General features: G+C 36.0%; 2 protein-coding genes across 2 annotated transcripts in view; both read left to right on the forward strand.

Moving 5' to 3' along the window:
- The window catches only part of LOC148943828 (uncharacterized), a 29,776-nt gene extending 13,427 nt beyond the window's left edge, over positions 1-16,349 (forward strand). The window contains exons 3-4 of the mRNA XM_089101708.1: positions 913-1,083; positions 14,818-16,349. Coding sequence (XP_088957834.1) covers positions 913-1,083; positions 14,818-15,680 — 1,034 coding nt within the window. The 3' untranslated portion in view covers positions 15,681-16,349. The remainder of the gene's footprint in view (positions 1-912; positions 1,084-14,817) is intronic.
- LOC148943826 (uncharacterized) overlaps positions 1-26,343 on the forward strand; it is a 606,774-nt gene that overhangs the window by 187,300 nt on the left and 393,131 nt on the right.

The raw sequence follows: 26,343 nt of genomic DNA on the forward strand, positions 1-26,343 counted from the left end.
TTTAATTAATGATACGGTACTGTTTTTCAAAATCGTTTATTTTGATGGCTCAACAATAAATTTCAAAACAAAAGAACAAAAACTATACAGTTACTGTTGAATTAGGTGGAAATATACAAATATAAGAGTTGCAATGTCAGATAAACCTAGATGAATTCAATTACTTCACTTTGAGAGACTATATCTTGATATACGAATACTAGATCTGACATTTTAGTACTTTAGTACTTTTGATGGTACTAAAAAATCTTTTTGCCTGTAAAACTGCATTATACGTTGTTTTTTCATAAATTTAAATTATTTATTTAAAATTCAGTTATTTGTTTATTCATACCTTATTCTCAAATCATTCTTAAGAAAAGAAATTTGGTTTTAAGAGGAATCTTTTCTATTTTTTTCCTAATTTCGTCAAATTTCGGCAAATGTTTGTTTTTTTGCTTTCGAAAAAGAAAATTTCAGAAACTGTAGAGACATTATATTATTAACCATAGTTCAATTTGTACGATTCGTATATATCTGTCTTTTTCGCTAATACTTGAAAACCATTCTTCCAATTTTTGAAGGGGACCAAAATTCCCAAAATTGGAGTATCCGAATCTAGGTGATAGCCAGGGTGATTGTTCGGGGGGGGGGGACATTTTTCTAGGTTGGGAGCACAAGCAAAGCTTCAAAAATACTTTGAGACGCATTTTGTTGCGTTTTACCGGCTGGGCAATAAAATTTTTTAGTGGGAGAGTTGTCAATCCCCCCCCTTATATCGGGTATTTTGTCATTTAGCTCACACAAAAAGAAATAAGCATTAAGTCGTTTGGTGACTTAATCATTATGTTAATCAAATTTTTTGACAATTTTTAACCTTATTTTTTAATATACAATGTTTTTTGTTTCACCTTTATTAAAATTTTCTTACAGAACTTGAAGATGCTCTGCCAAGTAACAGTGAGGAGTTCTGTGACGTTCAAGACGTTTTTAACTCTTCAAAACGTGAAGTTTTTCCTTTATTTTCTTTCCCCAGCTTTTCAGGATCTCAGAAACTTGAGCCTGAGAACCCGGACCTGGACTCCATATGTTTCGACAATGAAGGTACATCTCAAAGGCTTTTTTTACGATCAACTTTATATATAGACGATGTTTTATATAGACGACCGTGGCTACTATTTTATATTGATACTATCTTATGCAAGGGCGTTTTTCCGCCGTACAAACAAAAAACGGTTAGGTAACAATTTTATCAACAATAGTGTTTCTGACGTCCAACTATAAACTGTTAGCTAACATTAGTAGAGAATATATTTAACAAAGCGAATGCTTGTTTGAAATTTTTCTTTTGTTAGCTAACAATTCTGTTTCCGCTGTCCAAACAAATATCTGTTTGCTAAGACTATTAGTAAACAGCTGGACAGCGATAAAACGCTTATAGATAGTTAAACACAAATAGATGAATATTTATTTGACTAAATAGTATTAAAAAGGGCACTAGGCCTTTCAATTTCCAATCGAAGGAGCCCTTTTTGAAGTCTCTTCGAAAATGATCTCTATAAAAACCTTATATGCCCCCTGGGCATATCTTACAACCCGTGCCCTGAGGAGTTTAAGGGATATGTCATCCTCAAAAACGTAATTTCCAGAACTTCCAACTACGTTGAACAAAATGGCAATCTCAAAATTTTAATTGGATTGTTTGGGGAACTGGTGGGCGTAAGAGGGGTTTTATTTGCTCAATTATCACTTTCGACCATTAAAAAGGGCACTAGCCCTTTCAATTTCCAATCAAATGAGCTGTTTTTGAAGTTTCTACGACAACACTTGCTATAAAAAACTTTATATGCCCCCAGAGTATAACTTAAAACCCTTGCTCTGGGGGCTCTGAGGGGGTTGTCATCCTAAAAGACCTAATTGCCAGAACTTTTAACTACGTTGAACAAAATGGATATCTCAAAATTTTGATTGAAAGCGTTTTGAGAAAAGTTTGGCGTGAGAGGGGGGTAAGTTGCCCTCCAATTACTTTCAACTATTATAAAGGGCACTAGCCCTTAAAGTTTTCATCTAATGGGCCCATTTTGAAGTTTCACGACAATGGTTTCTATAAAAAACCTCATATGCCCCAAGGGCACATCTTACAAACCTTGTTTTGAGGGCTACAGGGGGAGTTTCATCCTCAAAGACACAATTTCTGGACCTTTGAACTACATTGAAAAAAATGTCTATCTCAAAATTTCGATTGGATGTGTTTTGAAAAATGGTGGGTGTGCGGGGGGGGGGGTTCCCCTCCAATCATTTTCGACTATTAAAAAAGCCACTAGCCCTTTAAATTTCCAATCGAATGAGCCGTTTTTGAAGTTTCTACGAAAACACTATAAAAACCTTATATGGCCCCAGGGGATAACTTACAACCCTTACCCTGAGGGGTTTGGGATGGCTGTCACACTCAAAGACCTAATGTCCAGAATTTTGAACTTCGTTGAACAAGATGGCTGTCTCATAATTTTGATTGTGTCTCTTTGGGGGAATGTTGGGTGTGAGAGGGGAGTTAGTTGCCCTCCAATCACTTTCGACTATTAAAAAGGGCACTAGCCCTTTGAATTTCCAATCAAATGAGCCCTTTGTCAAGTTTCAATGACAAAGCTTTCAATAAAAACCTTATATATCCCCAGGGCATAACTTATAACCCTTGCCCTGAAGACTGTGGGGGGAGTCTCCTGCTAAAAGATATAATGTCCAGAACTTTCAACTACGTTGAACAAAATGGTTATCTCAAAATTTTAATTGAATGTGTTTGAGGAAATGATGGGCCTGGAAGGGGTGTTAGTTGCCTTCCAATCATTTCCGACTATTCAAAAGTTAACCATTTCAATTACCAATCTAATGAGCCCTTTTTGAAATTTCTACGACAACGCTTTCTATAAAAACCTTATATGCTCCTCGGGCATAACTTACAACCCGTGCCCTGAGGGCTATGGGGGGGCTGTCATCCTCAAAGACATATTTTCTGGAACTTTCAACTACGTTGAACAAAATGCCTATCTCAACATTTTGATTGGAGGTGTGTGAAGACTTGGTGGGCGGGAGAATTGGATCAGTTGCATTACTAATACTGTAGACGAATAAATAGTTCACTAGCCATTTGAACTTCCAATAGTGTGAGCCCTTTGTGAAGTTTCTACGACAAAGCTTTCTATAAAAAGCTGAGCTGCCCCTAGAACATAACCTACAACCCTGGCCCTGGGGATTGTCGAGTAAGTGTCCTCCTCAAAAACAGACTGTCTCTCTGAAAATCAACTATGCTCAACTCAATAGTTATCTCCCAATATTGATCGGATGGGATTGGGGTCAGGGTGGGCGTGGATGTGGTGTTAGTTGCCGTCCAATCACTTTCGACTCTTAAAAGGGCACTAGCCATTCCAACTTCCAATCGAATGATCCCTTTTCGAAGTTTCTACGATAACTCCTTCGATACGAAGTATCCTGGTCTAGAAAAAAAAATAAAAAAATAAATAATGCATTATGTCAACATTGTTCTTTACTTAGGCAGCGCTATTGCGCTGCCTATGATCTCCCTTATCATTTCCTGAATTTTCCAAATAATTATATGGTCAGTGATTCCTCAGTTACACCCTTTTGACAATCCGTACACACATAACATGTTTTTATTTAATTCAACACCTCCCCCCATCATTCTCTGAAATTCTCACCTGAATACCATTCGTGTTCAGGGAAACTAAATTTCAAATATGCATACCGGTATAGATAGAATTTCCCTCAATAATTGCCTTACATGTACTTATGCTCTACATATACTTATGCTTACATATACATATGCTTACATATATATATATATATATAAAAAAACACATATATTTACACAAAACACATACATAAATACTATTCTTTCGCAAAAAAAAATCTCTTGGTTGTGTCCTTGAAGATTACCAGATGACTTGCATTTCGAATCACAACCGGTATTATATCCCATACACAAAGAGCAAAATATCTTATTACAAAAGAAGCTCTAGTTGTTTTTCTAAATTGATGAACTAGATTCGATGCTTCTCGTGTATCATGACTATGGAGATCACTGTTAATCGAAAAAATATTTTCAAAAGAAGAGGGAAGCAAATTATTAAGACATTTATACATGAAAATACTAACTTGATAATCTCTAGTTTTTGAAATGTCAAAAAACTGATTTTTAATATAATGTTCGTTAATATTTTGAGCAATGAATATTTTATGTGAAAAAAGCTTATCAGCTTTATTTTGAATTTTCTGAATTTTTTTATAACATGACACAACATTACTTGCCCATATAGAGAAATATACTGGTAAAAAATAAAAAATAAAGTAATATAATAATTTTATTTGAAACTTAAGTTTTTAACTCGGTGAAGCACACCCAGGATCTTGACAATTTTGAAGCTATAACGTCAGAGTGTGTTTTCCATGATGGATTTTTGTCAATCATAAAACCCAAATACTTCGGTACCCTTACTTTGTTTACTTTTTTACTACTTATAATCACTTCTGAAATAGTATCAGTACTAGATGTCCGAGAAAATATAATGTAATTAGTTTTGGTATAATTTGTTGTCAAAAGTTTAAAATATGCCCACTCAATAAGCTCGACCAATACCTTTCTCATTTTATCAAAAAGTAAATTAACCGATTGCGCAGCAACGAGTAAAAGAGTTTCATTTACAAAAAGGATTACACCAGCCTCTGACAAATAATACTTAATTTGATCGATAAAAATAAAAATAAAAAATGACCTAGTACAAACCCTTGGGGTACTCCGCATGTTATTTCATTTGCTACAGACGTTGAAGACCCGTTCACCGCGATTTGCTTTCGTCCACACAAGTAAGACTCAAACCATAAGATGCTATTTCCAGTCACACCGATTTTATCCAGCTCAAATAATAATTTTTTATGATCAATTGTGTCAACGGCTTTTTTTAAATCTAGAAATAACGCAGCTGGAGTCAAATCCAATTCGCACGCATAATTTACCCAATCCACAAGTTTGATTTTAGCCATTTCAGTTGATAGTCTTTTCCTAAAACCAAATTGATTGTTTACAAGAATTTTATTTTTCTCAACGTAATCCTTTAGCCTAGATCCAATCACCTTTTCCTGTATTATAGGGAAAAAAAGGGAGAACAGAAATAGGTCTTTCATTTGAAGGGTCATCTTGTTTACTACATTTATGTAATGTTATTATCTTAGCGACCTTCAAAGCTTCCGGGAACATCCCAGAAGCTTTTCTTCTCTCATTCGATCATTCGTCAATCTTCATCAATCATTCGATTGATTAATCGAAGGATATAGAATAGGTGTTATAACTGACTGAACCGATTCTGCAATCTTCTGGGAAATCCCATCTACACCACTTGAATTCAAATGCACTCCATTGATAATTTTCACCACTTCATTTGCATCACAAAAATTAAAAGTCATTTGAATATTAACTAAAACTTCAGATCGAACTATTTTGGGAACCTGTTTAAATTATTTTTTTGAGCTTTAGCACCCTCACTACAAAAATATTCACATAAATAATTTGCTATATCATTCGGAGTGGTCAAATTTCCCCATTCATTATTTAGTGTAGTGATAACCTCTATTTTACCCCTTTGACTCAGGAGCGAATTTAATGTTTTCCAGGTTTTTTTCATGTCACATTTATAATTCATAAATTTATTTTTTAAATACGTTTTTTCAGCTTTTCATTTTAATCCATTTAAGATATTCATATAGGTTTTAAATTTATGAAAGTTAATTGTAAATGGTTCAGTTAAATATGCCTTACAATGTTTATTTTTCCGGTTTATATAATTTAGGGGTCCTAGACCTTTTAGGTTTTTTAAGAAGGCACTTCTTATTTAATACATTTGTAAGGGTTCAAATAAAAATATCATATGCAGCCAATGGGTGATCTTCTTCAAATACTTCAGAAAAATCTACATCACCCATTTCTATCAAATTTTTTTAAATTATTTTCTCTTAAGTCACGGAATAATTTTTTTTAAATGACCATTCTTAGTTATCATTCCACTGGAATTCTTTAATTTACTCATGAGAAAAAAGTGGTCTGATACATCCGTAACTAAAACATCAGCATACGAACATTCAAGTAGATTTCCGTCCACGAATATATTGTCAATTAGCGTTGTAGATTTCACAGTAACTCGTGTAGGGATAGTTATCAGTGGATATAGAAAAGAAGAAATCATTAAATTGAGAAAATCTAGACGATTTTGATTTTTTAAGGAGGCCAATATTAAAATCTCCCTTATATTTAGCACTTTATATTTAGGTTCACTATTAAAATTTTCCATTAAAGTCTCCATCTCCCTAATAAAAAATATCATCATTATATGATGGTGTTTTATATACTAAACCAACAGCTATATTTTTATCACAATTACCAATAATTTCAATAAAAAGAGTCTCTAGCCTTCCCTCAAGCCACAGCGAGAGACTTTCCCTCACACAGTAATGCCAAACCTCTTCGCTCCATGAGCTGCTGTTCTTTTCTTTCACTAACATATCCTGGAAATTGGAAATCCCAAATTGAACAATTGTTCCTATTTGAGACAAATGTCTCATCAAGTACTATTACTAACGGTGATTCTTGTAAATCACTCAAAATGTTACACGGGGTAGGATATGCTGACCTAAGGCCTTTAAAATTCCAAAATGAAAACAATATCATCTTTAACTGACCAATTATTCAGCGACTGTTTATCCACACAATTACTTGCTTTCATAGCTTGTGTATTGTTTCCTTCACTTAAATTATCATTAGCAATGGAAGTAGATAATAAATATTTAACAGACAGCCTACTGCTTTCAATATCTGACAGTCTATCGGTCATACTATCCATAATGAAACATTAACCCACTGAAACATTGCAAATCTTAAATATCTAAACAACAAACCAACAAGACAATTGTAAAAAAAACTATGGATAAAAAAACAAAGAATTCCACATAGCAAAAAAAAATATGAATATTTATTCAATATATCACAACAATGGTTTATTGATCAGTGATTAGGTCACTAAGAGACCTGATTTTCAAGATGGCTGAAGTATTTTATGGTTTAGCTAAGACGCGGCCGTCGTGAGTTCATACAATCCTAACACCAAATCTATCACGTGCCACATTTAACAGTTGTTTGCGCTTTGGTGTTAAGTACTCAGATATAATTCCTCGTGATCGGGCCAGTTTCTTCTTATTCGCAAACACGCCCTTTGCACAATCAGTGGAATGAAAGGTGACAAGAACAGGCGGGAGAAAATTATCCACTAAAGTTGTTCGAGTACGTAAGCGCTCGGTTGACTTAATATCCGTAGCAATCATGCTGATCCCCAATCTAGTACCAAATAGTCCTAAAACACTATTAATCAGTGTTTCTTCACCTGTCTGAGACAGTCCGTGGAGAAGAATCGTTGTTGCGGTATTCTAGAATATCAATACGGTTTTCAAGCGATAAAACTTGAGCATGAAACCCTTTAAGCATTTTTTCAACACTAGCAAACTTGGAACTGTAGTCCAGATTGATCGCATCATAGATCTCAGTGACTATAGTGTTAATTACTTGTTCATTGATCACATTTATGTCCCCTGAACATTTCTCAGTCACCTGCTTGTGAATATCTTGACGAAAATTTTCTTTCAAGTTGGCAATTTCATTCTGTGCTTTAACAAGGTAAGACGAGAGTGAAGAGACACTGTCTGCCGTGGCAATTCCCATTATTTCTTTATACACGTCCGGAACTGTGGCAAGTTCAGTGAATGTCCTTTGAACCTTATGTTTTTTTTCTTTGAAGATTTGGCAAAATTTTCTTCAAATGATGCTTTTTCATGTGATCCGTAGCAAAATACTTGATAAGACTTTTCCTTCTTCGATACAGTCATACCGACTGTTCGAGCAGGCCATGAAGGATAGCCGTAGAATTTGCCAAATGCAACATCGTTAATATCATAAGGCATTTCACGATTATAATGTCTAATTTCTTCACACACAAAAAAACAGTCAGACAGGTTTTGCAGAAAACGAAAGCATATGACCTTGTGTATATGAATGCAGCGATTGATGACAGGGCGGGATCAAAAAAGGTACAGCAGAATACAGCCAATGGAAAATTTACGAAGTATCCATGGTAATTTATCCAAAAAGTACAATATAACTCTCTAGTCAATAAAAACTTGCTACTAAAGCTGGGACTACTACTATTGACTGTACTCCTAATGCTACTACTATATTTACTGGTGCTACTGCTACAACTTATAAACCTAAGGGTATTAAGGCGAAAGTTTTGGGGAATATTGTAACTGTATTGAAATAAATAGAAACACACTATGCCCACGTATTTTGTCAAGAGGACGTGTCAACAATGCTTCTGGACCGGTTGATGGTATTAAGTTAAAAAATTTTATCGTGTGTTGAAGGGGATGTTGAAAAAAGGCGCTATTGGCCTACTGCAGCTACTAGAACTATTGCTACGCATAATAACTGTACCTTTCAACAATACTGAAAATACTGGTGTCTCAAAACTTTATTTGGAAATTTTTATGGGAAATGATGGGCGTAAAGGGGGGGGGGGTCTCTCAAATCGCTTTGACTCTTAAAACGGACACTATAACTTCCAATTTAAAATCAAATGAGACCATTCTGAATTTGGTACGACCACCCATTCCATAAAAACCTTATATGCCCCAAGGATATAGCTTAAAGCCCTTGCACCATGGCTCTGGGGGGTTGTGCATTGTTGGAACAACCCCCCAGGAAGAATTGTTATATGTTCTTTGAACTATTTTAAACAAAATTAACATCGCACAATTTCAATCACGTGCATTTGGTGAAAAGAGGGGTAGTTTTGGTGGGGAGGGTGCTACTTGACCTCCATCACTACCGACTCTTAAAAGGGAACTCGAACTTCCAATTCTAACCAAATAAGCCACCTCTAAGGCTTATATAATTATCCCTTCCATAGGAACCTTAAATGACCCAGGTGCATAACTGACAACCCTCACTCTTAGGCTCTGGTGGTTAGTATCAACCTCGAATGCCTTGTTATATGACATTTGGACTATTTTGAATAAAAGGCCTGTCTCAAAATATCTATTGGATACATCTCAGGAAAACACGACGCGCTTGTGTGTGTGTGGGGGGGGGGAGTACCACGCTCTGATTACTTTCACTCTTAAAAAGGGCACTAGAACTTATGATTACCAATCCAATGAGTCCCCCACCCTTTTTTATAAAAACCTTATATGCCCCAAGGGCATAACTTACAACCCTTTCCCTGAGAGCTGGGGGGGGGGTGCCTTCCTCACAGACATAATTTCCGAAACCTTCAACAACGATAAATAAATTAATTATCTTCAAATTTTGATTGGAGGTGTTAAGGTAAATGCTGAGCGTGGAGGATGGGGGGGGGGGGCTGTTTGCTCTCAAATTACTTTGACTCTTAAAAAGGGCGCCATAACTCCCAATTTCAAATCAAATAAGCCACATCTGATTTTTATACGACCGCCCACTCAATAAAAACCTTATATGCCCTCATAAAATAACTTACAACCCTATCCCCAGGGCACTTGGGGGTTCTGTCATCTCTAGCGACATTATTATGTGTTCTTTGAACTAGTTTGAAAAAAAAATTGCTATCTCATAATTTCAATCAGATGCGTTTGTTGAAAGGATGGGTTGTAGAGGGGGGGGGGGCTAAATGCCGTCCGTCCCTTTTGACCCTTTAAAAGGAAATAAAACTTCCGATTTTCAACCAAATGAGCCTCTTCTGAAGTTCGTCCCTTCTAAAGACAACCATCCCTTTCATAGAAACCTTAAATACCCCCTAGGTATAATTTGCAACCCCTGCCCCTAATCTCTGGGGTTTGTTTCAACGCCAAAGGCCTTGTTATATGATATTTAGACTATTTTGAATAGAATGGCTATCTCAAAATTTCTATTAGATGCGTTTCGGGACAATATGACGTGTGTGTGTGGGGGGGGGGGTGTAGCTGCCCGTCGATCACTGACTCTTAAAAAGAGCACTAGAGTGTCTGATTACCCATCCAATGAGCCCCCTCCGAAGTTCATATGACCATGCTTTCTATCCCCAGGGCATAACTTACAACTCTTGCCCTGAGGGTTGGGAGGATTTTTTATCCTCAAAGACATAATTTTTAGACCTTTCAAACACGTTGAACAAACCGGCTAACTCAAAATTTTGATTGGCAGTGCTTAGGGAAAGGATGGGCATGGGGGGGGGGGGGGTCATGTGCCCTCTGATCCCTTTCGACTAATAAGATACCCACAAGTCCTATCAATATCCAAATAAATGAGCCCTTTTTGAAGCTTCTATGACAACAATATTTATAAAAACCTTACATGCCCTAAGGCCATAAGTTATGACTCTTATCCTGAGGGCTATGAGGGAGGGGGTTGTCATCCTCAAAGACATAATTTCCAGACTTTTCAACTGCGTTGGAAAAATGACTATATCAACATATTGATCGGAAATGATGGGCATGGGGGGATGATTCTCCCTCCGATTATCTTCGACCATTAAAAAGGGCAATAGCCCTTTCAATTTCCAATCGAATGAGCCCATTTTTAAGTTTTTATGACAACGCTTTCTTTAAAAACCTTATAATATACAAACTTAGCCCTGAGAGCTGTGGGGCGGTTGTCATACTAAAAGACACAATTTCCTGACCCTTCAACTACGTTCAACAAAATGGCTATATCAGAATCTTGATTGGAAGTGTTTGGAGAAATGATGGGCGTGGGGGGGGCATTCGCCCTCCGATTGCTCTTGACTATTAATAAGAGCACTAGCTCTCTCAATTACCAATTGAATAAGTCCTTTTTGAAGTTCCTACGATAACACTTTCTATAAAAACTTATATGCCCTCTGGACATAACTTACAACCCTTGCCTTGAGGGCTCTGGGGGGGGGGGGGTTATCCTCAAAGACATAATTTCCGAGCTGGCCTCTTAACCGTTGAACAAAATGGCTATCCCAAAGTTGTGCTTGGTTGTGTTTGGGGAAAGGGTGGGCGTGGGAAGGGTTTTAGTTGCCCTCCAATCACTTTCGACTATTAACAAGTGCACAAACCCTTTCAATTTTAAATCGAATGAGTCCTTTTCGAAGTTTCTACGACAAATCTTTTGATACGAAGTGCCCTGGTCTAAAGAACCAAAAATAATAAATACATTGGGCCAACATCGTTCTTTACCTAGGCAGCGCAATTTGTGCTTCCTCTGATACAGGAGAATAATGGTAGAAAGGACATTTTATTAGCCTTTTATCATAGTCCAAATGAAAATCATGGTTAACTTAGGGATGATTCCATTGCTTGTATTGAGATAATGTGAACTTATATAAAAAAAAAGGTGAATACACTCCTCAATGTCTTTTGTATTCGGTGGTATCATTTAATTTACAAAAGAAATTGTAACCCCATTAACGAACCCTATAATAATGTCTAATTTCAAAAACTCACTGTAATTACTTACACAGAGTAGTTTTCCTGAGTTCCATGAAATCAGTTCAGAAAACAATTTTAATGTTGAATGTATAATTCGTAACGTAATTATAGTCAACAAAATATTTGATCCAAGACTATGTACCGTTAATCCTTTGGGGGGGGGGGGTCATCGGGGAGGTAATGACACGCAATGAAAACGAGAACAAAGAATATAGAAATTGGGGCTATTAATATTCTTATTACTTTTGTCAATTAATGTAGGGCCTGAGTGTTAATCCAATGGCCATTTAAACACTTTAAATGGATTTTGCTGCTGTTCAGGTAGGAAATGAGGTTAGTTGTTGGTTTTGTAGTATATCAGGAGTTAAACAGGGTTACAGGGTATCTAGTTCTTGCAACCAGATAAAAACCTTCCAACCCCACATATATGGAATATTTTGAAGGACATTGTCCTAAGAAGCACAGCAAAGACAATGAGAGAGCATGGAATCGAATGAGGAAGTAAGAGTTAACTCTACTTAAATTATTGTTTTATTTAAGAATCCCGGATGAATAATTTAGCAAAATCATCTTTTATAGATTTCGCGAGTTCAGGATGAAAAGAATAGGTTTGAAAATTAACGTTAAGAAGACTAAGAAGCTGAGACTAGGAATAAGTGAAAGTGAACAGATGATGCCGGCGAACGAGAAGGTCGATCAATTGGACTGCTTCACATGGTTAGGTAGCATTATTAGTAAAGAAAGTGGGTACTATGAAGATGTTAAAAGTGGAACAGACAAGGCCAAGGTTGTTTCTTTCATAATTAGAAAAAGTTTGGAAGAACAACAAGATAAGCCTTGCGCACCAAGATCAGAATATTGTAGCATACGGTAATGGCAGAGGTCAAGCATGATTCTGAAGCAGGGGCGCTCAAAAAAACAGGCGAGGAGCTGCTAGATGTTTTTCAGAGAAATTGTCTGGGGGATCTGACTGACTAAGCGTATCTCAAATAGTAAGCCCTACCAGAAATATGGTTCAATTTTGATTTTTCGGGTTGGAATGTGAGAAAGGATTAGATGAATTGGACACGTTCTAGGGATGAAGGATGACGGATTGCTTTTAAAAAAATGTCCTTTTCGACCAACCGTCTAGGGTCAAACGAAAAAAATTGTCCTCAAACGGGGTGGGAGTATGTAGTAAGGAAAGATTTAAAGGAAATGGGAAGTTTTTGGAAGGGTGTAAAAAGGGAGGCTTTGAGTATTAAGCAATGAAGGAGAATTGTTCGTAGCTCTGTTGGCTTCAGGTGGCTTGGTGCGGAGGTGAGTTTTTAGTTGTAATAGTAGTAGTAATATATCAATGAAACCCCAAAACGAACAGAAATTACGACAACCGAGTCAAACTCAAAACAAGCAGAACAAAGAAGAGTATGGGTGATACCCCTCGCCCCCTTCTTAGCTTCTAAGGACCAGAACATAATTTTTTACTGAAAACGGAAAAGCATTTTAAATGTTTCATATTTTGTTTATCTGAATTTTCAATTTCGAAAATTAATTATAAAATGAAAAACAATTGTATTTGTTAAAAAAGCTTCGCTGTTGTCCTATGTTCTTTTTATTCATCTTTTGTTTTAGAAGTTGAAGATACTTTTTCTAGTGAGAGTGAGGAGCTCTTTGATGTCTCGAACATTTGTTTGTCTCCTAAGCTTGAAGTTGTTCCTTTGACTACTTTTCCCAGCATTGCAGGACCATTTAAATTAGAAGCTGACACCCAGGAATTGAAACCCATCAGTTTTGACAATGAAGGTATCTTTCAAACATTTGGTTTGTAGAATCATGTATATAATGAACATTTCATAAAAAAAAAACTAGAGTACATGGACTACATTTTAGCATTTTGAACTAATCTTACTCTAAACAAATCTTAATTGATCTTAATCTTAACTTTTCTCTTATCTTATTCCAGTATGCACCGGTTTTGAAGTTTTACAACAGAAGTGAATTTTAACGAGGATAAACCGGTTTTGAAGTTTAACAACAACTTTCAAAGTGTGTGTTCGATTAATCCAAATTTTCAGAATTTCGTGGATGAACATAAATGTTTATATTAAACTGTTAATCAAAATTCATGTGTTTGTTTCTTTTGCTTTAATTTTGGTTTTGGTGGTTTTTTTTTGTTTTGTTTTTTCCGTTTTTTTCTTTGATACTAGGGGAAATAAAACGACTGCTTGAAATAAAGATAGTTTTTAGTATAGTAAAAACTTGTGCTCGGTTTTCTCTGGTTCTTGGTAATTTATCTTGGTGTTTGGTTTCATTTATTTATTGAAAATAATTTATGGTGGTTTTATGCTTGGAAAATTACTTTATTTTTGCTCATCTTCGGTTTCATTTATCCCCTTACTTTTTTGGAAAAATATGTTGCATCGAACAAGTTTGAAAATTTGTTGCAGTTTGTTTTTATTGACGCAGTCTTTTTTGTTGGTAAATTAAAGAATAATTTAATTTTTGTGCATTTTCTCTGTAAGAATCGAGATTTCGCCTTACTGTTGTTAGGTTGGACAAAATTTTCAGACAAATTTGAATAATATATGCCCCTGAAATTCTGGACTCGTATGGTTTCTCTTGAGTTAATTTGACAACCCCTGAGGTTTCCCTGAAAAATAAAAATTAGTATTACGTTCTGCTCCCAAGACAGTGTATCTATGCTGTATTGACAACTTGGATGTACTTATACTCCTTTTATTTATTTCAATAGTAAGGTAAAAAGTAGTAATAGTAGTAGTACCGGAAGTTTCAAATTAACAGCCTCAGTCGTGTCTGAGGAGTTTCTGAGGCGTCTATTGACAACCAGCATAAAAAAGTTTTTAAAACATAAAATTTTTAAAAAGTTAATTTTCTGTCATAAAGAGATTTGAGAGTTAGCATCACTCTGGTTAATCCCATTTGGTAGAAAATGGTTAAAAGTATAGGTAATTTTTTTTTCTCCAACTGAAAATTAGGTCTAATAACTTTTATTCATTTGACCTAAATTTTAATTCAGATCAAGTACAAGCTATTTTTTTCTTTTGTTAGTGTTGTGTTTTTCTACTTTTTCTTTTTTTCTATGTATCATTTCTCTAATATGCACAAAGGAATTATGTGAATATTAAAATTATGTAAATGAAACGGTAATTCTTGAAAAAAATATTGTTGCAATTCGTTGATTATTATACTCGAGTTGAATCAAAACATTTTTTAATAGTTTTTAAATTTTCATTTTTATTCTTCGGCTTTGTGTGTAATTTTTATTGTTTGTAGATAATTGCTCCTTTTTAGTGTTTTTTTTATCCTTTCGTTTTGTAGTTGTTGGAGTTGAAGGTCCTTCATCTAGTGATGCCAACATGCTCATAGGAACTTCTAGTGAATCTGAGCCTGAAGCAAAAAGCTTAAGCAGGCAGAAAACATACTTTGATAGTGGTCTACAGAGTAAAAAGCACAGTAAGTACGAAAGTTATCAACAAATACATGCAGGAGAAAGACCATATAAATGTGATGTATGTAAACATTGTAATAGGAGCTTCTCTAATTCGAGCAATTTAAAAAGACATCAAAAGCTTCATTCTGCTGAAAAACCATTTAAATGTGATATTTGTGAGAAGAGCTTTCCTCAGGCGGATTATTTGAATAAGCATCAAAGAGTACATACTGGTGAGAAACCATTTAAATGTGATGTATGTCAGAAGAGTTTTTCTCATTCTGGAAATTTGCGTCAGCACCAAAGATTGCACACAGATGAGAAACCATTTGAATGTGGTGTATGTAACAAGACCTTTTGTAATACCGTTAGTTTGATTAATCATAAAAGAGTACACAGGCCTACAAGTAAGAAGCTGTTTAAATGTCATGTATGTGACAAGAGCTTTTCTGAATCAAGCACTTTGAATAATCATCAAAGAGTCCATACTGGTGAGAAACCATTCAAATGTGATGTGTGTGAAAAGAGATTTTCTCAAGCTGGCAATTTGCTTCAACACCAAAGATTGCACACTGGTAAGAAACCATTTAAATGTGATTTGTGTGACAAGAGTTTTTCTCAGAAGGGTGATTTGATTAAGCATAAAAGAGTACATACAGGCGAGAAGCCATTTAAATGTAATGTATGTGACAAGAGCTTTTCTGCATCAAGCGCTTTGAACAGGCATCAAAAAGTTCATACTGGTGAGTAACCTTTTAAATGTTGTATATGTGACAAGACCTTTTGTAAAACGAGTGATTTGATTAAGAATAAAAGAGTACATAACGGTGAGAAACCTTTTAACCGGTATATGTGAGAAGACCTTTTCTCAAGCAGATTCTTTGGAAAGGAATCAAAGTGCGCATATTAGTGAGAAACCATTCAAATTTGATATATGTGTGAAGAGGCTCTCAATCAAGCACTTTGAACTCGCATCAAAGAGTGCATACAGGACAGTAACCAATTAAATATGATTTGTGCATTCTTTCATTTAAGAGTATTCCGAATAATCATCTCACAATCCAGGAAAAAGCAAGCTAAATTATAGTTTAATATAGAATTTCTGACAGAATACTGACTGAAGAAACCTTTATATATTTCCAGTTTAATTGTAAAACCTATATAGTTGAGATATTAGAACAACATCCTCCCCTTCTTTTACTTGATAATAATTCCATATCCCTCTTTTGATTGTTTGCAACATGCTTTCTATGTTTTGTACATTTATGCTTTGTACAGTCTTCGTTGTTAGTTTTTTTTTAGTTTATTTTGCAGTTTTAAAGTGAGAAATTTGGCTAAATTAGCTTTTTATTTAAAAATTACCCAAAGGAATGTCCTGGTATTGTTTAGGATTTTTTTAATGTTAAGCTTTATTTTATGAATCTATCATTTGCCTGAGTGTAATAAAAGTGTTGCACAAAAACCGTACTTTTGTGGTTTTATCCTTCTTGTTTTCAGGTTTCATAAAACAAGGAACATGGAGTCCGAAATTTTGTAGAATTTTGTCTTCTTAATAAAAGTATGGAATAAAAAACCGATTTTTTTAACTTGCCCACCCCCCTAAGAAAAAATGTGCATATGGCCTGAACAGTTGTGTAGTTTATGTCATTAGGACTAACTGTCTGAAGTTGCCTCGGCAAACTTTTGTTTTTGACCAACGTACGCACTTTTTAGTGGAAAACTGTTCAAGCAGGCAAGCACGCGGGTATTGATTTCTAATTGAAATTTGACCGAAATCTAAGAAAGCTTAAGATGTGTGACGGTTTCCTCGCCCTGTTGCCAGAATATTTTCTTATAGTAATAGTAAAAACTATTTTACTGAAAATGTGTTAATCCATCTATGGGAACGATAAGGTAAGACATTATTAGTGCTTTAGATGATAAAATGGGATATTTTACCGTAATTTTACGAACCCCCCTAAAATTGGTATCTTACTGATATTTTACTGACATATTTTACTGCGCCTTGTAGTTAATATAGTTTAAAACTACCCAAAAGCTGGGAAAAAAAAGGTTTGGATGTGGTATTTTTATTGCGATTCTACTGGATACACAGCAGGGCGAAAGAAAGCAAATTGTTTATTGCAGTCATTAATTTCGTTTTGAAGCGTTTATAATTGGGTGATGAATTGGTATTTGAGAAGCCTTGTCTTACAGCATATCGCCTTATTTGAGTATGCTTATTCCATTTTCATGAACAGTTTATGTAATCTTTCCACTAAAAAAGTGTCAGAAAGCCTAGAAAACCTGTAGCTTTTTTCGGCGATGATTTCCTTGTCTTGAGCATGAAATGTACAAATGTTTGAATACTACCTGAAATAAATGTAGAATGTATATTTTCTTTAACTGTACACATAATTCTATTCAAGGAATATTCCAATATCTAAAATTTTAACCACCTCTACTTTAATACACTTTAAAGTTCTGATACGCTTAGTTTAGTCAGACGGCCTTTTATCCGTGAGAAACACTTGGCGTTTTTTATAAAGCACTTGGAGTTTTTTATAAAGAACTTGGCGTTTATAAAGAACTTGGCGTTTTTTATAAAGAACTTGGCGTTTTTTATAAAGCACTTATTTAACTGAGCGGTTCGGAAGTGCAATGGATAGTATTGCGAGGGACACATTGGGCAGTGAAAAAAAAACACGCTTGGTAAAACAAACGTCTACAGCAGCAAAGTAGCCGCCTATTGTCGCTACAGTAAACGTAAGGCAAAATAACGATCATTTATTTTAAAGCCCACGTCGAGATAGAAGCGGAACGAAATGGAAGGGGATACATTCGCCGTTTTTTTTTTTCTTTTTTTATGCAGATGAGTAAGTGTATTTTCATGGAGTATATCATAAAAAAAAAACTAAATTGGAAGTCGCAAGTGATGGGAGACGACGATTAAAAAAAAACACAAGATATTTTGATTAGGGAATGTCCAGAAATTCAAAGAAATTTGGAGTTTCAGACAAGGGCTAATGCCTCTGTCTTTGACCCTGCAAATCAAATCCTATTTATCATAAATGAATAAAAACAATGTTAATCTAATTTGTGTGTCCTAGACTAAAAAGTTTTTTTTTTAATTTGAATTTATTTTGGTTTAGAAAATTTCTACCTATTGGTTTTCACAACAGAGGAGGGCTGTTACCTTTAGCCTAGGAAAATCAAACTTTAAAAATGTTTCATTAAAAGCTGAAAAAATGGATAGACTAAATAAAAATACTCAACTGGTGTTCTAGCTACAGGGCAAATCTAAAACAGAAATTGTACCCTATTTCTCCAAGTGAGTACCTTATTTCATTTTTTTTTTTTAATTGAATTTATTGAAAAAAAAAAGTAATGTATAAATATTTTTTTATTGAAAAATATAATTATTAATATATACTTCTTTGAAATATAGAAATATATAATTTTATATATAATATATATATATATATATATATATTTATATATATATATAGTATATATATATATATATATATATACTATATAATTATATAAACATCTTATAAATATAAAAATATTTAAATCCGCAGTATTTTACGTACAAAAACAACAAAATACTTCGACTTGGTCTCCCCCATAAGGGTATATGGCCAGGAAACAACAGGGGAGAAACAAAACGAAAATTAAACAAATACATCAATCAAGCATTTTTTAAATAAAACATTCACATCACCAACCCAAACAACAACAAAAACATCCCGCCCCCCAACACACACAAAAAAAATTCTAGCTAGGTAGGGGATTAGTACATGAAGTAGGGAACGGTTAGTATCTTGTATAAAAGTCCTTGCTTTATCATATAATTTTAAAGTGGCTTCAGGGACGAGAGAAAAGTTGACATCCAAATAATACACTATGAAACATAGGCTGTACTACTCTGTAGAAAAGAATTCTAAGAATTGACCCTGGGAAAACGTGTTTCAGTTTTTCAAGGATCCCGAAGCTTCTTGAGACTTTCGTTTTAATGAGGTCAATATAATGCTTGAAGGAAAGATTTTCATCAAACAAGATACCAAGGAATCGATCCTTAGGTATTTTAAGGGAACCCCTCGATATGTGTATTCCATTTAAACAAGAGCAAGCCCTTGAAATACTTGAGAAAATAAGAAAACATGACTTTCCAACATTTAACACAAGGTAATTAACATCAAACCAGTGAACAACTATTTCAAAAAAGAGTAGCCATGTTTGAACGAAGATCAGACTCATTTTTACAAGCTTTGCCAAGAGTACTGTCATCCGCAAAAGCAATAAGTGAATTGGAGAAGGACGAACTCTTGTCAAAATTAGTGACAGATGCAGGTTGACCAAGACGACAGCAAGTGGTAGACTTTAGATGTTTGACAGCATTTATGACTCCATTAACTTAAATTAATTAAAAAAAATCTTTTCCACAAAATACGTTTTTCAAAGAAAAGTAAAGAACTCCATTAAACAAAAAATGAGCAAAAAAAAAATAATCTACCAAACTACCACAAATCAGCATCGATAAATAAATGAAACCCAAACCGAACAGAAATTACAATAAATAACCGAGTCAAACTCAAAACGAGCAGAAATTAACATAAGTTGGGCGCAAAACCCCTATGCCTTCCCAAGGCCAGAACAAAATTTGCACTGGGGGCTAGGTGCCCTACAATCACTTTCGACTATTAAAAAGGGCACTAGCCCTTTGAATTTCCATTCAAATGAGCCTGTTTTGAAGTTTCTACGACAACGCCTTCTATAAAAATCTTATATGCCCCCAGGGCATAACTTAAAACCCTTTCCCTGAGGGTTTTGGGGTAGTGTCCTACTCAAAAAACATATTTTCTATCTGGATCTCAACTACGCTGAAAAAAAATGGCTATCTTAAAATTTGATTGGATGTGTTTGGGGGAATGATGGGCGTAGGGGGGGGGGCTAGTTGCCCTCCAATCACTTTCGACTATTAAAAAGGGCACTATCCCTTTGAATTTCCAATCAAATGAGCCCCTTTTGAAGTTTCTATGACAACGCCTTCTATAAAAACCTTATATACCCCAGGAAATAACTTAAAACCCTTGCCCTGAGGGTTGTTGGGGAGTGTCCTCCTCAAAAACATATTTTTATCTGGAAATCAACTACGCTGAACAAAATGGCTATCTCAAAATTTTGATTGGATGTGTTTGGGTGAATGATTGGCGTGGGGAGGGGCTAGTTGCCCTCCAATCACTTTCGACTATTAAGAAGGGCACAAGCCCTTTGAATTTACAATCGCATGAACCTGTTTTGAAATTTCTATGACAACGCCTTCTATAAAAACCTTATATGCCCCCAGGGCATAACTTAAAACCCTGGCCCTGAGGGTTTTGGGGGAGTATTCTTCAAAAAAATATATATTCTATCTGGAAGTCAACTAGCCTACGCTGAACAAAATGGCTATCTCAAAATTCTGATTGGATGTGTTTGGGGGAATGATGGGCCTGTGGGGGCTAGTTGCCCTCCAATCACTTTCAACTATTAAAAAGAGCACTAGCCCTTTGAATACCCAATCGAATGAGCCTGTTTTGAAGTTTCTACGACAACGCCTTCTATAAAAACCTTATATGCCCCCAGGGCACGACTTAAAACCCTTGCCTTGAGGGTTTTGGGGGAGTGTCCTCCTCAAAAACGTATTTTCTATCTGAATATCAACTACGCTGAACAAAAAGGCTATCTCAAAGTTTTGATTGGATGTATTTGGGTAAATGATGGGCGTGGAGGGGTTAGTTGCCCTCCAATCACTTTGGACTATTAAAAAGGGCACTAACCCTTTGAATTTCCAATCGCATGAGCCTGTTTTGAAGTTTCTACGACAACACCTTCTATAAAAACCTTATATGCCCCCAAAGCATAACTTAAAACCTTTGCCCTGAGGGTTGTGGGGGAGTGTCCTCCTCAAAAACATATATTCAATCTGGAAATCAACTAGCCTACGCTGAACAAAATGGCTATCTCATAATTTTGATTAGATGTGTTTGGGGGAATGATGGGCGGGGGGGGGGGCTAGGTGCCCTCCAATCACTTTTGACTATTAAAAAGGGCACTAGCCCTTTGAATTTCCAATCGAATGAGCCTGTTTTGAAGTTTCTACGACAACTTAAACCGTTGCCCTGAGGGATCTGGGGGAGTGTCCTCCTCAAAAACATATTTTCTATCTGGATCTCAACTACGCTGAACAAAACGGCTATCTCAAAATTTTGATTGGATGTGTTTGGGGGAATGATGGGCGGGGGGGGGGCTATTTGCCCTCCAATCACTTTTGACTATTAAAAAGGGCACTATACCTTTGAATTTACAATCAAATGAGCCCCTTTTGAAGTTTTTATGACAACGCCTTCTATAAAAACCTTATATACCCCAGGAAATAACTTAAAACCCTTGCCCTGAGGGTTGTTGGGGAGTGTCCTCCTCAAAAACATATTTTTATCTGGAAAACAACTACGCTGAACAAAATGGCTATCTCAAACTTTTGATTGGATGTGTTTGAGGGAATGATGGGCTTGGGGGGGGGGCTAGGTGCCCTCCAATCACTTTCGACTATTAAGAAGGGCACTAGCCCTTTGAATTTGCAATCGAATGTACCTGTTTTGAAGTTTCTACGAGAACGCCTTCTATAAAATCCTTATATGCCCCAAGGGCATAACTTAAAACCCTTGCCCTGAGGGTTGTAGGGGGGTATCCTTCAAAAAAATATATATTCTATCTGGAAGTCAACTAGCCTACGCTGAACAAAATTGCTATCTCAAAATTCTAATTGGATATGTTTGGGGGAATGATGGGCCTAGGGGGGCCAGTTTCCCTCCAATCACTTTCAACTATTAAAAAGAGCACTAGCCCTTTGAATTCCCAATCGAATGAGCCTGTTTTGAAGTTTATAAGACAACGCCTTCTATAAAAACCTTATATGCCCCCAGGGCATAACTAAAAACCTTTGCCCTGAGGGTTCTTGGGGAGTGTCCTCCTCAAAAAACATATTTTCTATCTGAAAATCAACTACGCTGAACAAAATGGGTATCTCAAAATTTTGATTAGATGTGTTTGGGTGAACGATGGGCGTGGGGGGGGGGGGCTAGTTGCCCTCCAATCACTTTGGACTACTAAAAAGGGCACTAGCCCTTTGAATTTCCAATCGCATGAGCCTGTTTTAAAGTTTCTACGACAACACCTTCTATAAAAACCTTATATGCCCCCAAAGCATAACTTAAAACCTTTGCCCTGAGGGATGCGGGGGAGTGTCCTCCTCAAAAACATATATTCAATCCGGAAATCAACTAGCCTACGCTGAACAAAATGGCTATCTCAAAATTTTGATTGGATGTGTTTGGGGGAATGATAGGCATGGGGGTGGGCTAGGTGCCATCCAATCACTTTCGACTATTAAAAAGGACACTAGCCCTTTGAATTTCCAATCGAATGAGCCTGTTTTGAAGTTTTTACGACAACGCATTCTATAAAAACCTTATATGCCCCGAGGGCATAACTTAAAACCGTTGCCCTGAGGGATCTGGGGGAGTGTCCTCTTCAAAAACATATTTTCTATCTGGAAAATCAAATACCCTGAACAAAATGGCTATCTCACAATTTTGATTGGATGTGTTTGGGGGAATGATGGGCGTGGGGGGGGGGGGATATTTGCCCTCCAATCACTTTCGACTATTAAAAAGGACACAAGCCCTTTGAGTTTCCAATTTAATGAGTCTGTTTTGAAGTCTCTACGACGACCCCTTCCGTATGAAATGTCCTGCTTTAAAGGAAAAAAATAATAAATAATACATTGTGCCAACATCGTTCTTATATGCCCTTAGGGCATAACTTAAAATCCTTGCCCCGAGGGTTTTGGGGGAGTCTCCTCCTCAAAAACATGTTTTCTATCTGGAAATCAACTACGCTGAACAAAATGGTTATCTAAAAATTTTGATTGGGTGTGTTTGGGGGAATAATGGGCGTGGGGGGGGGCAGTTGCCCTCCAATCACTTTCGACTATTAAAAAGGGCACTAGCCCTTTGAATTTCCATTCGAATGAGCCTGTTTTGAAGTTTCTAAGACAACGCCTTCTATAAAAACCTTATATGTCCCCAGGGCATAACTTAAAACACTTGCCCTGAGGGTTGTGGGGGAGTGTCCTCCTCAAAAACACATTTTCTCTTTGGAAATCAACTACGCTGAACAAAATGGCTATAACAAAATTTTTATTGGATGTGTTTGGGGGGAATGATGGGCGTGGGGTGGGGGGGCTAGTTAGTTTTCAATCACTTTCGACTATTAAAAAGGACGCTAGTACTCTTGATTTCCAATCGAATGAGCCCCTTTTGAAGTCTCTACGACGACGCCTTCCATATGAAGTTTCCTGCTTTAAAGGAAAAAATAATAAATGGTAGATTGTGCCAACATTGTTCTTATATGCCCTCAGGGCATAACTTAAAACCCTTGCCACGAGGGATGTGGGGGAGTGTCCTCCTCAAAAAGATATTTTCTATCTGGAAATCAACTACGCTGAACAAAAGGGTTATCTCAAAATTTGGATTGAATGTGTTTGGGGGAATGATGGGCGTGGAGGGGCTAGTTGCCCTCCAGTCACTTTTAAGGGACTATTAAAAAGGGCACTAGCCACTCCAATTTCCAATCGAATGAGCCCTTTTCGAAGTTTCTACGACAACTCTTTCGATACAAAGTGCCCGGCTGAAGAAAAAAAAGAAACGAACAAAAAATACATTGTGCCGACATCGTTCTTTACTTAGGTAGCGCTAGCGCGCTGCCTATGATTAAAAAGAGTATCGGCCCAATCTCAGATCCTTGTGGAACACCAAAATCTATATCCAAGTCTATTTTACTCCCCGGGATTTGATTTTACGGTAATTTCACAACTGATCACACTAATAATATTAAACAAACTGATGTTGGAAATGAAGTGATAAAAAAAGATATTACAAAATTAAATCTCAATAATGAACAAATTTAAAATTCTAGCAATTTGCATATTTATAATCTGTAAGAATAATATCTTTTGTTGTTGCATATAATGAATCAAAACTTCGTTTTTCAGAGTCTGGGTTTCTATTGACAAGGGCTGGTCTTTCAAGGATGACCAAGTGAGAACTAAAAAAAAAATAGACTTGACCTAAACGTTGGTTTCAGAAATTCAAAAATGAGTACAGTCTTTTTCAAGTGTGGCAAAGACCTACCCCATTCCGGATAGTCGTCTTTATTAGGTGTCCGGTTTTTCCGGTAGTAGAACAGGTCATGGTACCACACTGTGAGTAAGAGCGACGCAGCCCGATAGCAAATTAAGTTCTAAAAGAAGAGTTTTGATAAACAATAGTTTTTTCAAGTGCATTAAAACTTAAAATGAATTGAAATTATACCGTATATTAAGGAGCTACACCCTCCTTAATACCTCGCTCTTTACGCTAGAATTCGACCATTTGTCCTAATTTTTAAGAAAGACTCCTAAAATAAAAGGGTGGTTTCATTGAAATAAGCTTTGTTAAAAGTACTAAAAAAATTTAGCTTGAAAAGGAAGGTATTGGGTCGAAGCAGGGGCGTCGTTGGGGGGTGACAAGGGGGCAGTTGCCCCCCCCCAATAATGTGAAGAAAAAAAATTATTATACATCCCATGCCATTTGACTATCCGGATATGGACCCGCCTTGCCCCCCCCCCAATAAAATGCTGGAGATTCGCCCCTGGGGAGGAGGTAACCCTCACGTTTGAAATAATTTCTGTTTGTTTTTAGTTTTAATGTTGCTCCTTACTTTCAGTTGAAAAAACTTGTTTTTTTTTGCATTTAATCTCTATAAAAGGCTAATATTTGGTGGATATATTGCTTAACTTCGACCAGCTCTGAAAACTTGCTTGAAACCTTTAACAAAGTTAATAGTGAAGGGGCTTAAAAACAATATGAATTCCAGTAGCTATTTTGCCTATTTGGGGCAGGGCGGAATCAAAATTCTCCGGTCTTTGCCCTAGCTTCATGGCTTTGTTGGTTAAAGAATTCAGTCCCTCTCAAAAATTTTCGTGAGTCCTTCCAATATAGAAACAACCGCAAGAATAGGGGACGTATAAAAGACCACTACTTGGAATGATAATGATTTTATTTTGCCAAAAATGAAAAAGTTAAGTATTTTATTTGAATTTCTGAAAGAAACGTTCAAACTAAATTTTCTAGAAAACAATACTAACTTGGTCACCGTTGACAGACCGATCCTTGTCAATAAAGACCCAAAATTAAAAAACAAAGTTTTGATTGCATTATATGCAACAACACAACCTATTGTTCATACCGATTCTAAATATGCAAATTCTGAGAATTTTCAATTTGTTCATTATTAACGTTTAATTTTGCAAGATTTTTTTTTAAATCAATTGATTTCCAGCGTTAGGCTACTTCGTTTAACAGTATTAGCGTTTTTCTTTAACGTTTCTGTCTAAAGATTAACAGATTTTCTGTAAATTTGGTATTATTGTTATTCTAAGGAAATATTCTGGCAACAGGGCTACCTTCGTCCAAGAGGTTCTTGAGGGTCAATTTGGATTGATATTTTGCTACTTGATGTTCCTTTAACTGGAAAAATAAACTAGCTAGATTCGAAAAGAATAACTTGAGAAGGTAAATTTAAAGGACTTAACCATTTTTATGTTGCAAAAATAGGGAAGTAAAAAGAGTCAAATTGGAGAACGGGAAGGGGGAGGTGCAGATTCGTCAAAACCGCAAAAAAATAATAAAATACCATCAACATTGCAATTAAATCATAAAAATCGTATTGTTGCAAGAGGATATGCTCCTAACCCTTTCCCATCCCAATCTGAGAAACAGGGTTAGGAGTGATTAAGAAAGGACTTATCCAAGACATAAATTTGAAGGCTTTACCATAAGCTAATTTAGGTCACCAAAAATTTGTAAGCAGGGATTTGCCTCCAAGGAGACCCATCATTGTTTTTTCGGAGGGGGAGAGGGTAAAAATCCGAAAGAAACTGGAAATAGACCTAGAGTTTTAAAAATATTAGAGACTAAAGGAAAAATCGTAAAAAAAACTACATGGAAATAAACGAAGCAAATTCTCCCAAACTTCATTTCGTCTTACTTTTTTCAATCTTAAATTTGTACATTAGGCACAATACTCCTAGGTATTCAAATGTTCGGATTTAAAACTCAACAGGTATAAACCTTCAATTTCTGTGTTTTTGGGGATGAAGGGAATCCCACCAAGAAAGTCTACACTCTACCTTAAATTTTTAATTGGAGGCAGCCTCCTTGGCAAATAATTAAAATCATAGACCAAAGTAAATACTACTACTACTACTAACAACTCATCGCAGCACCAAGCCGCCTGAGGCCTACACAGCTACGCACGCTCCTCCTCCACCCCAATCTATTCAAAGC

This window comes from Artemia sp. Qi Xiang Cuo, chromosome 15, assembly GCF_049724085.1.
Source record: "Artemia sp. Qi Xiang Cuo chromosome 15, ASM4972408v1, whole genome shotgun sequence".
Lineage (NCBI taxonomy): Eukaryota > Metazoa > Arthropoda > Branchiopoda > Anostraca > Artemiidae > Artemia > Artemia sp. Qi Xiang Cuo.